General features: G+C 44.1%; 1 protein-coding gene across 1 annotated transcript in view; it reads left to right on the top strand.

Moving 5' to 3' along the window:
* LOC147461608 (beta-galactosidase 9-like) overlaps positions 1-16,273 on the top strand; it is a 36,820-nt gene that overhangs the window by 11,851 nt on the left and 8,696 nt on the right. The window contains exons 8-14 of the mRNA XM_086509108.1: positions 3,312-3,417; positions 12,874-12,961; positions 13,620-13,741; positions 13,841-14,181; positions 14,257-14,366; positions 14,501-14,610; positions 14,797-14,907. Of these exons, the coding sequence (XP_086365234.1) occupies positions 3,312-3,417; positions 12,874-12,961; positions 13,620-13,741; positions 13,841-14,181; positions 14,257-14,366; positions 14,501-14,610; positions 14,797-14,907 (988 nt within the window). The remainder of the gene's footprint in view (positions 1-3,311; positions 3,418-12,873; positions 12,962-13,619; positions 13,742-13,840; positions 14,182-14,256; positions 14,367-14,500; positions 14,611-14,796; positions 14,908-16,273) is intronic.

The raw sequence follows: 16,273 nt of genomic DNA, 5'->3' as shown, positions 1-16,273 counted from the left end.
TATGCCCATCAAGAGTTATGGACGGCTCCTGCTTCTGTAAACATTTTCTCACCGAATCGTATGGCTTGTTGTAGATTTGAGTTGTTGGCAAGCGACGATTGTGCAGATGATTAAAATAGCAACAAATTGTAGCATCTTGAAATGTTGTTGTATTGCAAGCATCAAATCGGAAGAACTAGGCGGTGAAGGCATTTTGAGACCGTAGATAGTGACATTTTGAGACGCTTTTTGTGGACATACCTGTGAGATGCAACAGAGAGTGAGCATCAACTATGAGTGTTTTGAGATGCAACTGCAGGCGTGTACACTCGAAGTGTAGGCAAACACAACACAAACAATAGGCATTTTGAGACGCCTAGGGCAAGTGGGGATAGAGCAGCGCGTGGCGTTTTGAGATGCTAGGGTGAATGGAGGCAGATGAGCGCACTGCGACATCGTTCCAAGACGTAGCGTGCATCTTGCTTTTGCTTGCAGCAAATGGAACATCGGAAGATACTTGTGCACCATCACCAAAAAAGAGACAACGTCTCAAGATGCTAGGGGTTGAGATGCCAACTTGGTGGAGTTTGAGAGTGACGACTGAACTCTTGCTAAATCGAAGCACGGCGAACGTGGCTGAGAAGCAGGGGATGAATCCCATGAGGAGAACTGGGGGAAAGGCCAGCAGGGCAGGAGCAGTGGGAGGCAACAGGCAACTGCTGCGGGGGCAGTTGTCACAAACGGGAGCGCACAACAATATAAAATATACTCGGATAAATAGAATTTATCACTTAATACTGAAGCCAAAGGATACATAGAGAGAAATAAATAGAGAGATAGAGAGCGAGAAGATCGACACAATACTGGGGACCAGATGATGGGCTGGTCCCCCCCCTTAAAGAGAATTCTTTATTAGGGAGAATCTTTTTACAAGCACAAGAACCGGAGAAAACCCCTCCGTTCTAAATCTCTGACTCGATGGTGGTTCCTTCCCGTAAGGGAAATCCAAGAGACAAGCTCTCAAGCCTATACTCTGAGTTGAGACTCCGCAGACAATTTCCGAATTCCGTTTCCAGAATTCCCAAGCGTAGGCCGAAGCCTTCTCGCTTCTCCTTCGCGATGAAGTACCTACAAACACACACGCAAACACACGACAACAATTCGTATGGCGAATCCATAATAGATACCTGTCGCTCTTGCGCGGGATCTCGCGTCTTCTGGCAGCAAGAGAAGAGAAAAAAAATTTGTCCAAAAATTCAGCCTTGAATTGAATCCAAGTCTTGTTGTAAGTTCCATGCAGAGCTTTGGTATACCACCAAGTACTTGCAATCCCCTTGAGGTGTTAATCACATGCCTCATCTTCGACGCTTTTTCAGAAATTGCCGTTTGCAAAGGCAACTTCAAACTTGTTGAATCAAAGCGGTAGCTTTCGGGGCATCTTCCCTTCCGTCAAAAGTATCAAACTTGATTGGAAGTGTTCCTAGGTCTAGAGACCTTCTTCATATCCTTCCTGGAATGACGGGATTTCATGGCTATAGTTCTGGATTGACGTTCATGGATATTTTCTGGATTCTGAAGAATCTCGAGCATTCCGCTCCTTGGATTGTCATGGCTTCTTCCCGTATCTTCCCAGAGCCGTCCTCCTTTACAGACAAAATATCCTTCCTGGAATGACGGGATTTCATGGCTATAGTTCTGGATTGACGTTCATGGATATTTTCTGGATTCTGAAGAATCTCGAGCATTCCGCTCCTTGGATTGTCATGGCTTCTTCCCGTATCTTCCCAGAGCCGTCCTCCTTTACAGACAAAGAGAGGAGACCATGCTCTGATACCACTGTCACAAACGGGAGCGCATAACAATATAAAATATACTCGGATAAATAGAATTTATCACTTAATATTGAAGCCAAAGGATATATAGAGAGAAATAAATAGAGAGATAGAGAGTGAGAAGATCGACACAGTATTGGGGACCAGAAGATGGGCTGGTCCCCCCCCCCCCCCCCCTAAAGAGAATTCTTTATTAGGGAGAATCTTTTTACAAGCACAAGAACCGGAGAAAACCCCTCCGTTCTAAATCTCTGACTCGATGGTCGTTCCTTCCCGTAAGGGAAATCCAAGAGACAAGCTCTCAATCCTGTACTCGGAGTTGAGACTCCGCAGACAATTTCCGAATTCCGTTTCCGAAATTCCCAAGCGTAGGCCGAAGCCTTCTCGCTTCTCCTTCGCGATGAAGTACCTACAAACACACGCAAACACACGACAACAATTCGTATGGCGAATCCATAATAGATACCTGTCGCTCTTGCGCGGGAAAAGCGACTTCCGTGCTTCGTAGTCTCGCGATCTCTCGCGTCTTCTGGCGGCAGAGTCTTCTCTTGCTGGCGCTGGCAACCTCCCTTCAGTGAGGGCATGTGGTGCTTTTATAGCTCCTTCACCACGGCACGAATAGCTGCTCGCGGAGAGATCGTGGCCATTTTTATTTTTTTTTGTTCTACCCGAAATAGGGAGAGAGAATTCTCTGGTTGGTTTTGTTGCTTTATTTTCTAAGTGGCTGCCCACTTATTAAGTGGACAGCCGGCATATTTTTAAAATTGGTCTGAACTTGCCCAAAAACTCAATAAAACCTTATAAGTTAAAATCAATGCTTTCACAGCACTTCCCAGGCGTCCCTGGATGCAACCACATGCACGAATGCAATTCAAACATAGATTCCTCGCGGGAAAGCGTCTGCTCTTCCCGAAAAGCTCGTTAAAATATTCCGCTTTTTAAGAAAAGCTTCTCAGAACCCATCTTTATTCTTGTGCTTGCGTCATTACGCGTATTCCTCTTTCCAGTTCGGATTTCCTCTCGACTATGGATATCCCCTTTCTGATGCACCCGTCACCCACCTTGTGACGCATCAGGAATACCCATCACCTAGTCCTTTCCTACCGAACTTATGGTACAATCCCCTTCACGATGCTCTCTGTCACACCCTCTCACTTATAAATCCAATAATTCATCTAGAATTATTTTTCTGTCAGATAAAGCCAATTTAGCAACAACAGCAGGCAACAAGTAGCCTGGTGGAAGCGAGGAGAGGCTTTACGGCAACGGCGCAAGGAGGTGGCGGAGGGTAGGGCAGCGAGCTCAAGAGGGGGGGGGGGGGGGGGGGGAGGGGGGCAATGGCAAGAGATTGGGCGCGGTAGAAGCAGCGAGCATCTCCCCCACTGCGGTGTGGTGTGTTAAACACCATAACCTTGGTTTTACAAACAATCAACCATCCTCCACAAAGCTATGGAGAGAGAGAGAGAGAGAGAGATGCTGAGTTTGTAATGTAACTTTCAGGTTTCAGTCTTATGGAAAGCCTACCCCCTACAGGCCTGTAGAGGACTTGGCGTTTGCTGTCCTAAAATTTTTCCAGAGAAATGGAAGCTTTCAAAATTACTACATGGTACTATTTAGCTGAAATATGCCTTGTGTGATTGACACATGATAGTGCTAGAATTAATATGCTAAGTGCTTACTCTTGTCTCTAGGTACGATTTTCTAAACGCAAGTCCATAAAAACACGTTACTACACTCTCTTTGTCACTAATTTAAAAGCTTCACCAAGAAGGTCTACTCACATTGCCAACAAACTTTTGAAAAAGTGAGATAAATTGTGCTATTGAAAACTGCAAAAGGCCAAAATGACCCAGGAGAAAAAGCTTACGACAAAAAATTAAACCCTTTTATTGGAATAAACACATTCTCTTTAGGTAGACATACTCTGTGGGATTCTCTCCTTATGTGAACAAAGATGTAGATCTCCTCACTTGGTCTAGAGTGTCTTCTATCATGACCATTGAATATGGTCAGGCCATGTGCAACTCGTGAATCCACGTTGTTTTGTGATGTCCTTACAATGTTCAGCTCAAAAGAGGCTTTTTCAAGATCTCCTCAAAGCTACCATGAAAGAGACTTGATATAAGTAAGATGTCTTCAGATGTGTTGAGTATCACAAAGTAGAGAGCCTTGTCTTTTTTTTCAATTGAACCCACACATGTTGCACCTTATCATCAATTCATGCCTCTTGGATGATAGGTGTAATCTGTATCTATATAGCAACTCCACGAGATGCCGAAGGAGGTCCATGTCTCCTTTCTTCTCCTTCTTGTTATAACAATCTACATCTATAAATTCCACATTGCTGGTGTGAAGGGATGTGTGACCTCATTTAGTATCTCTCTCTAGTATGATGACTTCCCCACTCCTATAAAATGCAAGCTTGCTTTCCTGTGAGGCTACATTAATCTTTGGCTTTCACTGCCTTATATATGCTACTTGATTTGAGGGTATCATCTTACAGAAATATGCCTGGTCCTCTGAGACACGAACTCTTATTTCACTTCCGTCGTGGGGAATTGTAGGAAAAGAGCTCACTCTTGGAGCTCTCTCCTAGTTTTGTTGGCCATTCTTTGGAGTTTAGTCCCTTACGTAGTCCCAATGGTCCGATGTTTGAGGACTTTCTTGAGACCATACAATGTGTAGGGGGTGGGGGTGAGGGAGAGAACTGAAATGAAATGTTTGTTTGCATCTGCAAAGCTGAAAAGACCTATGAGACCAAAAAAATACAGCATAGAAAACACAAAAGACTAAGGTAACAAAAGCTAAAATGTGAACAGATAAGTGAACTAGTAGAGCCAACCGGTGGCCTATCTGGCAATGCCCGGTCTCCTTAGTGGGCTGCCCCTGTGTAAGTACTCTCACATGAACTCTCTCATGGGCTGCTGCATCATGGTGTCAATCTCCTACTCTGTAAAGAACCTTGTAGGAGTTGCTCTATGCCTCTCTATTAGGGCTGGATGCAGTGGTGGTAAATATGTCGGTGACGTGATTTGTGAGAGAGGAGTATGTCGAGATCTACTAATCTCTATAGCTGTATCTAGGAGTGTCCCATGAGCTGAAAACCGACGTGTCCTGGATCTTGCCGAGAGCTCTTGCTCTCCAAGAAATCTATCACCTGTCTTTGCACGGGTTCCTTTGGGTGCATACAACTTTATAATAAATCATGTCTCTGACTGTGTATCTCGAGCAAGTATAGCGAAAGGCATTTCTCATTAGCGTAATCCATCAAGGCATCTTCGTCAGCGTAATCTATTACCCTGGATAGATGTCTGAATCCCTTTCTGGAATGTGAATAGGGAAGAACAGGGAACGAAAATGTCCTTGAATCTCATGCATAATATACTGGGATTACCTACATATGTAATGCTTTTATGTCTCTGGCTCCAAGTCGCATCGCTGACATATTTGCTGCTCTGGGGGAACCAAAGTGTGTACCTGTTTCTATCTGCAGCTGATGGGAGGAGGTCAGAATTTGTCATTTCTGCAGTCAAATAAATCTATTCTCATGAATGTAAAGAAAATGCCTTCTGTAAAAAGCCAGTTCTTTCCCAACTCTCGGGGAGAAGTCATCCATGTCGTCTCTATATCAATGCATGAGATTCCGTCTGATGATCCTGTTAATCCCATAGAGAAATGAAATGAGATGTTACATTAACGTCTTTAAAAGGCCAAAATGATCCATGAGACCAAAAGGTTACATCCGTGTGTGACTCTAGTACAATGTATGGGGAGCGTAAAAATATAAATAAATGAGGGTACATAGAGTGGGTAGGTATGAAAACCTACCCTACATCCTCCTCCTCCTCATCATCACATGTATCATCTCAAAACATATGGGGAGGGGTATAATCACATAAGGGCTAATGAGGTGTACAATGGAAAAAGTATACTATGGTGTACATATGGGGAGGGGTATAATCACATAACAGCTAATGAGGTAGTACAATGGAGAAAGTATATTGTAGTGGATCATCCCATGAACTCTCTCATGGGTCTCTCAATGTCCTCCATAGTCAGCTCTCGGGGGGTGGAGGGGGGGGGGGGGGGGGGGGGGGGGGGGGGGGGGGGGGGTTTGCTCAATGTCGGTCAACGATGCTCCGTAGTCTTCGATGCAGACCTTGTCTACGATGTGAAGATCCTCGCATCCTAAGGCATCGTGAGCGGCCGAGTTGGATGGCTCTATCAAGAAGGATGCCCCAATGAGGGCATGACTAGGTAACCCATGGTGGGCCATCTTGAACGGTCCATTGTAAAAAGTAGTGATGCGTCTATGTATTTGAGTAGGTCCTTCATAAGGCTACTATTCCCTTGTCTATCATCAGAATCCAAGTGCTGAGGATTGTCTTGTTCCAAATCAGGTCTTTGGGCAAGCTGCCTATGCTGAGATGCTCTCTGTCACAAACCAGTGACATGGCAGCCATTTGGGTAGGAGAAACCACACACACCCCGGCTGACGTGGCAGCAGTCCCGGATTCCACGCTGCAAATGCTGACGTGGCAATCTCGTAAAATCCGGCGAAAAAAAAGCGCTGAGTGTAGGGAAAAAGCAAAAGCTGTACGGATTCCCAATTTTGCGCTGGGAAAAAACAGGAAAAAGGCTACGCAATATTTTGGGGCAGCTTTTGGGTTTTGCTTTAATTTTAAGCCTTTGCATTATTTATGGCAGCTTTTGGGGCTCTGCTTTTAGCAACCCTTGTAACCTTTATAAAGAACCCAAGGGGGCTCCCTCTGTAGAGCATCTGGACGCAGAGTTTGAGAGCGAGCACCCGCGGGAGTTGTACTTTGCTCGAAGATTAATGTAAAAAGAAATACCGAAAGGGGCGCCAGTCTTTGGGGCCAATGCCTCTTGGCACGGAACTCCGTCGGGCCGTGTCGAATCAATTGTGAACTGTTTTGAAGTGAATTTGTTGTGTCGCGGTAGATTCTTGACTTGGAGTGTCCAAGTTTGTTACAGTGGTATCAGAGTGCAGAAAGATTCTTCTTCTACGGAGGATCCAATCCTTTTACAGCGCGCACAACTTTTGGGAAAGAACCTTCGTGCCCCGACCGCGGACTTGTTAACCACTTCTACCCTTCATACATCACGTATCGAGCGCGCTCCCGTCTTCATCACTCTGTCTTATAGGGCATAAAGCCATAAAACATCCCAGATTACACATGGGTTCTGGTGAAGAATTTGACAGAGATAGCTCCTCTCAGTGGGAAGGCAAAGAAAAGTTGAAGATCCGGCGTGGGAACTGAAGAAAAGAATGAAGATTTGGGCAAATTTTTTTTCGGACAAGTTTGCTAGAAAAGGAGTACAAACGTCGACTGCAAATTGGCATATGTGTGAACAGATTGATTAAGTACTCCAAGAACCTAAGATTGGTAATACACCTAAAGAATTACCCGATTGATACGATTTACTCGAGATGGCGTGTGGCCATTGCTTTTACTCTCATGAAGGGAGTAAAGCCGAAAAGACGGACGAGTGTAGAATAGCAGAACTGTACTCGCAGAAAGACATGGACAAGTGAAGCACAAAGCAAAGCTTCGGAAACGGCAAGAAAAAGGCAAAGAGGTCTAGATTTCACCCAGTTTCTGACAGTTCTACCGAGGACTCATCCTCAGATATTTCGGACTCCGACGATCACATGTTTTATGCAAAGAAGAAACATTTTTTTTGAAAAAGCCAACCAATATCACTTCCTTGAAGATAAAAGCAAGAAGGTCAAAGAATTTAAAGAAGGTGGACAATCGATTTTCCTTTTCTGGGTTCCGTGATGCTCGAACATGGCGATACACTCTTCTACTCAGAAAGGAAGCTCCGGTTAAATGGTTGAAAGGCTTTTTATTTCTTCTTGGCTGACTTGGGAGTACAAAGGAGATATACAAACTGCTTGGAATCATCTTCGGATGACCAAGGGAGATTCTTTGGACGCTTATTGCGAGATTTTGGAACTCTTTTCTACCAGCCTCTTCATTTATGAAGGTCTTGTTTAAGGAACAGATTGAGCGGTTTTGCTGTGGACTTTCTACAGAGATCCGAGACTATTGCTTGGAACAGAAGTTAAATTCTTTTGAAGAATTGACGGGTCATGTGAAACCGGGTTTTTGCTATACATTCGGTAAATTTGACTTACCCCACTGAAGAGATCTTGACTCAGAGAACCCAACAGACCTCTCACAATGAAAGTAGAAAGAGAAAGAGTTCCCAGAACAACGAAAAGAATGATACACGTCCCCGACAGACTCTTAGAGAAAGAGTTATCTATCTCAAAGAGGGCAAGTGTTTTGGATGCAGGGAACATGGGCACATTTCCGCAAAGTGCCCCAAAAAGGCACAACAAGAATAGATTGCAGACAAGCAAGAGAGTTCTAGAGCAGCAGAGGAATGTGGCAAATGAAAACAGAACTGGTATCACATTGCGTGGGGCCCGAACCGAATCAGATGAACGAAAGTACAAACTTTGTTGCACATAGGGCAAAGTGAAAGAATAGGAAGCCCTCATTTTCTGTGATAGAGGAGTCAAGGCCAACTTCTTTTCACTTGAATTGGCGGCTCGATTTGGGATTACGCTCGACAGGCTGAGGCCACAGGCGGGAATAGTTCTAGCGGCACCCGGACGGGATGATGCCATTACATCGATCATTGGCAAACTTCGTTTGCAATGTCAAGGGTGTTTAGGGTACGAGGAGTTCTACGTAATGTCCTTGGGAGGTTGTGACGTCCTTTTTCGAAATCCCTTGGTACCATACGAACAATGCTGTGGTTGACTCTCGGGCTGAGAAAGCGACTTTGACAAATAAAGGGCACAGAGATTGTACTTGATGAAATTCAACTTCTTTCCTCGATTTTTAGGAGAGAACTTAATGATGATTGAAGGTTGAATATGTTTTGACCTAGGAAAAGAACGCCAAGATTTTCTCCACACTCATGCCGATTGCTTTTCTGAGGGCCTGCCAGGCGAGTTGCCACCAACTCGTTCTGAGGATCATACCATTGATATGATACTTGGAAGCACATCACCGAACCGGCCACCTTACCGTGTGAGCCGACCCCAGAATGAAGAAATTATGAACCAAGTGAAAGACCTCTTGGAAAAGAGTCTTGTCTAGCCGTGTACTTCACCGTGCTGCTCTCCAATGTTGTTGGTTTGGAAGAAAGACGGATCTTGGAGAATGTGCATCGATTATAGAGCTCTCAATAAAATCACCATCAAGAACAGATTTCTGATTCCTAGAATCGATGATATTCTTGACTGACTACAGGGATCCTCATGTTTCAGCAGGATCGATTTGAAGAGCGGATATCATCATATCCGAATCGCGCCGGGGGATGTCTACAAGACAGCTTTTCGGACGACTTTTGGTTTATTTGAGTTTTGGTGATGCCTTTTAGCCTAACCAATGCTCCAGCGACATTTAACCGAATGATGGACAGGATTTAACGAGAGTACAGACTATTTGTTGGCACTTTCTTTGATGACATCATTGTCTTCTCGAAGGATGAGGCAGACATAGAGCACATCTGCTATACAGGTCTTTCAAGCATTACGAGATCACAAGTTGGTGATTAATTCAAAGAAAAATGAATTTTTCCTACCAGAGATACACTTTTTGGGACACATTGTCTTAGCAACAAGAGTGTAGATGAGAGACTATCCGTGATTGGCCCGACTTGAAGAATGTCCATGAAGTTAGAAGTTTCTTGGGCTTATGTTCTTACTACCGGCGGTTCATTAGAAAGTTTGCAGAGGTTGCTTCCCCTTTGCATATGTTGGCACAGAAAGGAGTCCCTTCATCGTGGGGATCCACAGAGGTGACTGCCTTTCAGACATTCAAAGAGATATTGACTACAGGACCAGTTTTGACTTTGCCGGACTTGTAGAAGTCATTTGAAGTATATTGTGATGCTTGTGGTTGTAGTCTGGGTGCGGTCTTAATGCAAGAAGGCCATGTCATTGCCTATGAGAGCCGATTGTTTTCAAGGCCGGAATTGACAACACAGATTTATGAGAAAGAGCTTTTGGCGGTTACCCATGCTCTTACTCAATGGTGACATTACCTACTCGGAGTGGATTTTACGGTCTTCACAGATCATCAGAGTTTACGCTACTTCTTGTTACAAAAGCAACTATCGGAAAAGCAGATGCGGTGGGCAAACATCTTGTCACAGTTTCACTTCCAGATTGTCCATGTGCAGGGACAAAACAATTTGGTGGCAGATACTTCTTCCCGGAAGCCGTTGGTTCTAGCTATTTCCGCGATACATCATAGGAGCTTGGAGGATGAGGTCGATTGGTATGCCATAGATATAGATTTTGCAGATATTTTCACTCGGATACGGAATGGGATATTCCATTCGGGATGGCTACTTGATGAAGAAAACGATGTTGTGCGTTACGCACCCGTTGAGGGAAAAGGTTCTAACCGAATGCCACTGTCCACCATTTACGGGTCACCGCGGCATTGCTACCACCTTGAAAGGTGTGGAGAGATACTTCTTTTGGCCGAGACTCAAGAAGGAGGTGGATGATTTTGTACGCAGTTTCTTGGTATGCCAGAAGGTCAAGTTTGACAGGTGTAAAGCAGAGGAATTGTTACAGCCTTTACCCATACCCAACAGTCCCTGGGAAAGTATTGCAATGGATTTCATTTTTGATCTCTCGAGAACACAGAGTGGGCACGATGGTATCTGGACTGTTATTGACAGATTTAGTAAGCAAGCTCATTTCATTCCAGTGAAGAAAACAGTCAAGCCGGATCACTTAGAGACTGTTTGTGGCCCAGATCTTCAAATTACGTGGCATGCCTGAGACAATTGTCTCCGACAGAGATCCCCGATTTACGAGTTTGTTTTGGAAGGCTATTTGGGAGAACTTTGGCACGCGGTTGCAGTTCTTGTCATCTTTACACCTGCAGACAGATGAGCAATTAGTTGTACTGGATTTGTTGAAGTCTTCTTCTTTGGATCAGAAGACTACGTGGGAAAAAGTTTTTACCTTTGGTGGAATATGCCTACAATAACACGATTAACTCTTTGATGGGGAAGGTGTCATTTGAGATTATTGAATTTGCTACGAAGGTTCCATCCTTCCTTAGCACTAAAGATACGATTTTCTCTTGAAGCCGACCAGTTCACGAGGGACTTGGACTTGGTCCGAAAGGCTTTGGAGAAATCTCAGAAAAAGGTAGCAGGCTCGACATCGTCGCGATTTGAAATTGAAGGAGAATGATTGGGTGCTCTTATGTTTTGAGAAGGCACGCCTGAAAAAGGAAAAGGAAAAGGAGCGGCTTTTTCGAAAGCTTAGCATGAGATACTATGGACCTTTCCAGATTTTCCGAAAAGATAAATGATGTCTCCTTTGGACTAAAGTTGCCCGATACTTTGAGAATTCACAATGTTTTTCATGTAAGTCTCTTGAAGACTTTTGAAGGCGATGTGCCCGATGATGGGGAGCTAGATGATCAACCCGAAGTGGAGGAAAACGAGCAGATACTCGTTCCAGAACAAATATTGGCACAGAAAGATCAAAGGTCCCTTGATGCGAAGTGAATGGAGGAGGAGGATCTGACAGATACTCCTCAGATTGTGAATCTTTACCTTGAAGCATTTGGTTTAGCATAGTCTGTTCTGAATGGAACCCCGAACTCAGCTTGGGCGGAATTTGGTGTAGCGGGTATGCACAAGAGGGGAGTCGCTCCGCTCCTTTGTCAACAAATTGCCTTGATTTTTTATACTAAAGTCACTGATGTCTCTTTTGAGTTTCAGGGATCTGTGAGTTGACAGTATTCTGTTGTAATGACTTTATGAATTGGAATTCTCGAAAACAATGATACTGATTTATTCTTGACTTGTTTAAGTGCAGGAATCGATACACGAAATGACTGCAGCATTTCGGTCTGAACGATCTCGATAGACGTGATTGCAATAAGGATTAGTTAATCAGGCATCTATGAGGTCCCGATGGATCTAGATGTGATTGCTAAATACGTTGCCGATTAATCATGGTCTGAGATCTGAATGAAATCTTGAATGTGATTTGTCATGTGATGTCCTGTGATGTCAAGTGATGCGACTGTCGATTGGTACATGTGCTAGATGTGTGTTCCTAGTGCGTCGGTACTAACAGTCAGTGTTTGTTAAGACAGTTTATGGCTTCTGTCTGTTTTGCAGGCGTAATCGAGGGCAATTACAATGCTTTCAAGAGGGGGGTATGTCACAAACCGGTGACGTGGCAACCATTTGGGCAGGAGAAACCACACACACACGTCGGCTAACGTGGCAACAGTTCCGGATTTTCACTACAAATGTTGACGTGGAAGTCTCGTAAAATCCGGCGGAAAAAAAGCGCCGAGCGTACGGAAAAAGCAAAAGTTGTACGGATTCCCAATTTTCCACTGGAAAAAGGCTACGCAATATTTTGGGGCAGCTTTTGGGTTTTGCTTTAATTTTAAGCCTTTGCTTTATTTATGGCAGCTTTTGGGGCTCTGCTTTTAGCAACCCTTGTAACCTTTATAAAGAACCCAAGGGGGCTCCCTCTGTAGAGCATCTAGACGTAGAGTTTGAGAGCGAGCACCCGCGGGAGTTGTGCTTTGCTCGAAGATTAATATAAAAAGAAATACCGAAAGGGGCGCCAGTTTTTGGGGCCAATACCTCTTGGCACGGAACTCCGCCAGGCCGTGTCAAATCAATTGTGAACTGTTTTGAAGTGAATTTGTGTTGTGTCGCAGTAGATTCTGGACTTGGAGTGTCCAAGTTTGTTACACTCTCTTTGTAACATAATGTAATTAACTTTGTGTGTGTGAGAGAGAGAGAGAGAGAGAGAGAGAGAGAGAGAGAGAGAGAGAGAGAGAGAGAGATCATTGTACATCTTTTAGGTTTTTCCCATATTTCTTGTATATGGGCCTTTTGTCTATTTTTATGGAATGCAAAGGGGTGACAACTTCTCACAAGCCCACTTTTTGCTGAGAGAGAGAGAGAGAGAGAGAGAGAGAGAGAGAGAGATTTGATTGAGGGATGAGTACGTGCTGTCTAGTACCATGGAGGCACAAACTTTGGTCGCACTGCAGGTGGTCCTTTCATAACGACTACCTATGACTATGATGCTCCAATCGATGAGTACGGTAAGATTATCGTGACATAAAATCCCTGCTCTGTTGTAGGTATATCGTTTTGAATCCACGTGTATTGGCTGATGCATTTAAAGTGTACATAATTTGTCTTCTCTACCCCATAGTGTATTTTCCACTTTTACAGCTCTCCTTTTTTCCTAAGGAAGACCTCCACAGTTGCTCAAATTGTTACAAGGGGAAGAAACATGAGTTTGCTTTGACAATGTGGGTCGCCTGTTGGTGTTCAGCTTGTTACAAAAGTGGAAGGCTATCATTCATGCCCAATGGATGCTTGCAGATGGGACTATGATTATTTCGTGGCTGCCTTGCATTGGCTTGTAGTGTCAAATTTCTTTGTAATCTTGGGCACATGCAGTAAATCAGCCAAATACTTCACTTTGCTATCTGTCAATGACAATGGCACATTCCGTGTATACGCAACCGGATGCTCCCCAGCCTCAACATAACCAGGACTGTCCAAAGTAGCCTGAGAAGAGATTTTCTAAATCAGATAGTTTATTCTGAGTGATTCATATTACGGAGATTGTAATAGAGGGCACCCTGTAGCATAAGTGGCCTTGTATAAAAGTGATTGAGAATTTCTAGCCTCTCTATGCTGTAACTTGATTAGAGAGTGCCAAAACTGAGAGCTTCTTCTCGCATTGCACAGGACTGATCAGGCAGCCAAAATGGGGCCATTTGAAGGATATGCACCAAGCGCTCAAGTTGTGTGAACCGGCTATGGCTAAAGGCGATACGACTCTGAACTCCTGGCTTGGACCAGATGTGGAGGTTTGTTTTTTCTTTCTTTCAAAAGTACACAAGAATGAAATGCAAACCTCATAGGCCACAATTCATGTTATTGAGTCGCTTTGATGAAGAAGCCTGCAGGTTTATGCTTATTCGAACGAAACAGAACGATGCGCAGCATTCATATCCAACAGCAACACATCAGATGCAACCGTAAATTTCAATGGCCGTTCATACAACCTGCCAGGATGGTCAATAAGCGTTCTGCCGGATTGTGTAAATGTTGCTTTTAATTCCGCCAAGATTACTGCCCAAACATCTTTGATGGCAATGAAGCCCGTCGAGCATTTGGACATCGTCAAATGGGAGTGGTATAGAGAAAAGGTTGGCCTGTGGAGCGGCAATGTTCTTGCAGATAACAGGTGTTTAGAGCAGATTAGTACAGCCAAAGATACTACTGATTACTTATGGTATACAACAAGGTAACCAAGATTTTGTTACCGGCAATGCTTGCTTACCTCGGTTGAGGTTTACACTCTTATGTTATTGAATCTCAGTTTGCAGGTTTCTGAGACTGAACCTTTCCTTGAAAATGGAACAGACCCTGTTCTCATTATCGACTCAATGCGAGATGCAGTTCATGTTTTCATTAATGATGAGCTTATAGGTATCCAGTCATTTGGTTCTTAGTGTCTCAGACTTCAGTTTGCTGTAATAACGTAGCATGAATTTTTGTGCGGAGTGCTGGCATGGTTGTGTCCCTTCAGCACACATTGATGATTTAACATATCTGCCCTGCAGTTAGTGCTCAAGGGGTATGGGGCAGTCCATCTGTGCAAGTTATTCAACCAATCAAGCTTCATGCAGGCACAAATAAAATTGCATTATTGAGTATGACTGTAGGCTTGCAGGTAAGCAGATAATCTCCTTCATTTCCACTTTGTTGCGTGCCCGCACGTGTATGGGCGTACGTGCATTTGCTAGTCTCCTAGCTGTTTGAATCGCCAAAAAGACCTTCACTGCTACATCTCATCATTTCCATAAAGCTGCTAGTGTTTGATGACACATTATGAAATTTATCTGAGAACAATTGGCAGACTGGTGCTACAGGTTATGATTTGACTGGAACTGGCATACAAGGATCCATTTATGTGGAAGGTTTTGAGAACGGCACACTCGACCTATCCACTCAACAATGGTTACATCAGGTATTTATCAAAACTGCTTGCAGCTTACTTATCATTCGATTAATGTAGCAATGAGCTTGAAGAACCTATGAATCTGCTAGGCATTTGTACGACTTCATTGATTCATTCTCATCATATAGCAGATGCAGAGCTCTCCATGTGCAATATCTCTTTTTCTTTCAGTTCTGCTCTTCCAATTTCTGTCATGAGAGTCGTGCACAACACATACCTGCACGTGTCATTGAGCAATCCACAACCCCACATGTTGGTCCTCCGGGCTCAACACACTGGGCATGTACCTAATTGTAAGAACAAGACCTGTTTCTGCTAATTTAGCATTATAGAGAACATCCAATGTCATGTGCACATCTAACCCTATGTGCATGTGGACAAGCTACTTCAGGTCTAGGGTTCAGGTCAGCTTAGGAAGTGTTCTGGCACCTTTGTGAGCCTGTGCGCAAGCCGTGCATGTCCAGGCACTTAGATTAGTTGCATATCCTCTGGTTGCGCACAGCATGATCATCAACATGACAGTCAGTACCCATCATGAGCATTTTACAGTGCACAAAACCCATTTTCCCTATTTATCCATTTTTCACTTATTATTTAATAAGTGACTTTGTTGGAAAACTGAGTAGGGCAAAGTTGCTAAGCTACTTACTATAAATAAAACCTAGCGCTAGAACTTTCTGGTAGAAGAGGCAGCAGAATCAGCAAGACCGGCAAGAGACCTAGCGTTTTCAGCCAATAGAAGCAGGACAGCCTAGTGTTTTCATCAACAAATAAAGCCTAGTGTTTTGCTACAGTTTCAGCCTGGCATTTTCCAAATTGCAGATCAGCCTTGGCGTTTTTGCTACAGATCAAGATCAACGTTTTTGCTACAGAGCATTTGGCATTTTTAAGTTGCAGACTTTTGCCTAGCGTTTGTAGATCCCGGCGTCAGATCAGCCCTAGTGCATCAGCATTTTCAGCACTTAAGACACAGCAGATCAGCCCCTAGCCTCAGGGATCTCACCTACCTGTAGCAGATCCTCCCGTACTGTTAGATCAGCCAGCGTTTTCAGATTCAGCCCGCTGTCCGAAGATTTCAGCGTCTTCGTTTTCAGCGCATCGTCGTCGCGTCGTTGCCATTGCCGTCCTCGTCGACACAGTGTCAGTATTCAGCAGAAAGTTAGTATTTGCAGATTTCAGCCCATCCTCGTCGTCGTCATCATTGTCGTCGACATCGTCGGCAAGTCCATTACATCTAGACCATTGTACCAGATTTGTGTAATCAATAGCATAGACGTCTCACCATAGAGAGGGGGGGCCGTGGAGGAGGGTTTGAGAACCGTTTGGTGTCGTATTCTTTTCTCTCTCTCAGTCTCAGCACCTTCATTCACAGTGT

This window comes from Adiantum capillus-veneris, chromosome 3 (genome assembly GCF_014529385.1).
Source record: "Adiantum capillus-veneris isolate H3 chromosome 3, ASM1452938v2, whole genome shotgun sequence".
In the NCBI taxonomy this organism is placed as follows: domain Eukaryota; kingdom Viridiplantae; phylum Streptophyta; class Polypodiopsida; order Polypodiales; family Pteridaceae; genus Adiantum; species Adiantum capillus-veneris.
The sequence above is the reverse complement of the archived record's forward strand: the minus strand, read 5'-3'. Positions and strand labels throughout refer to the sequence as shown.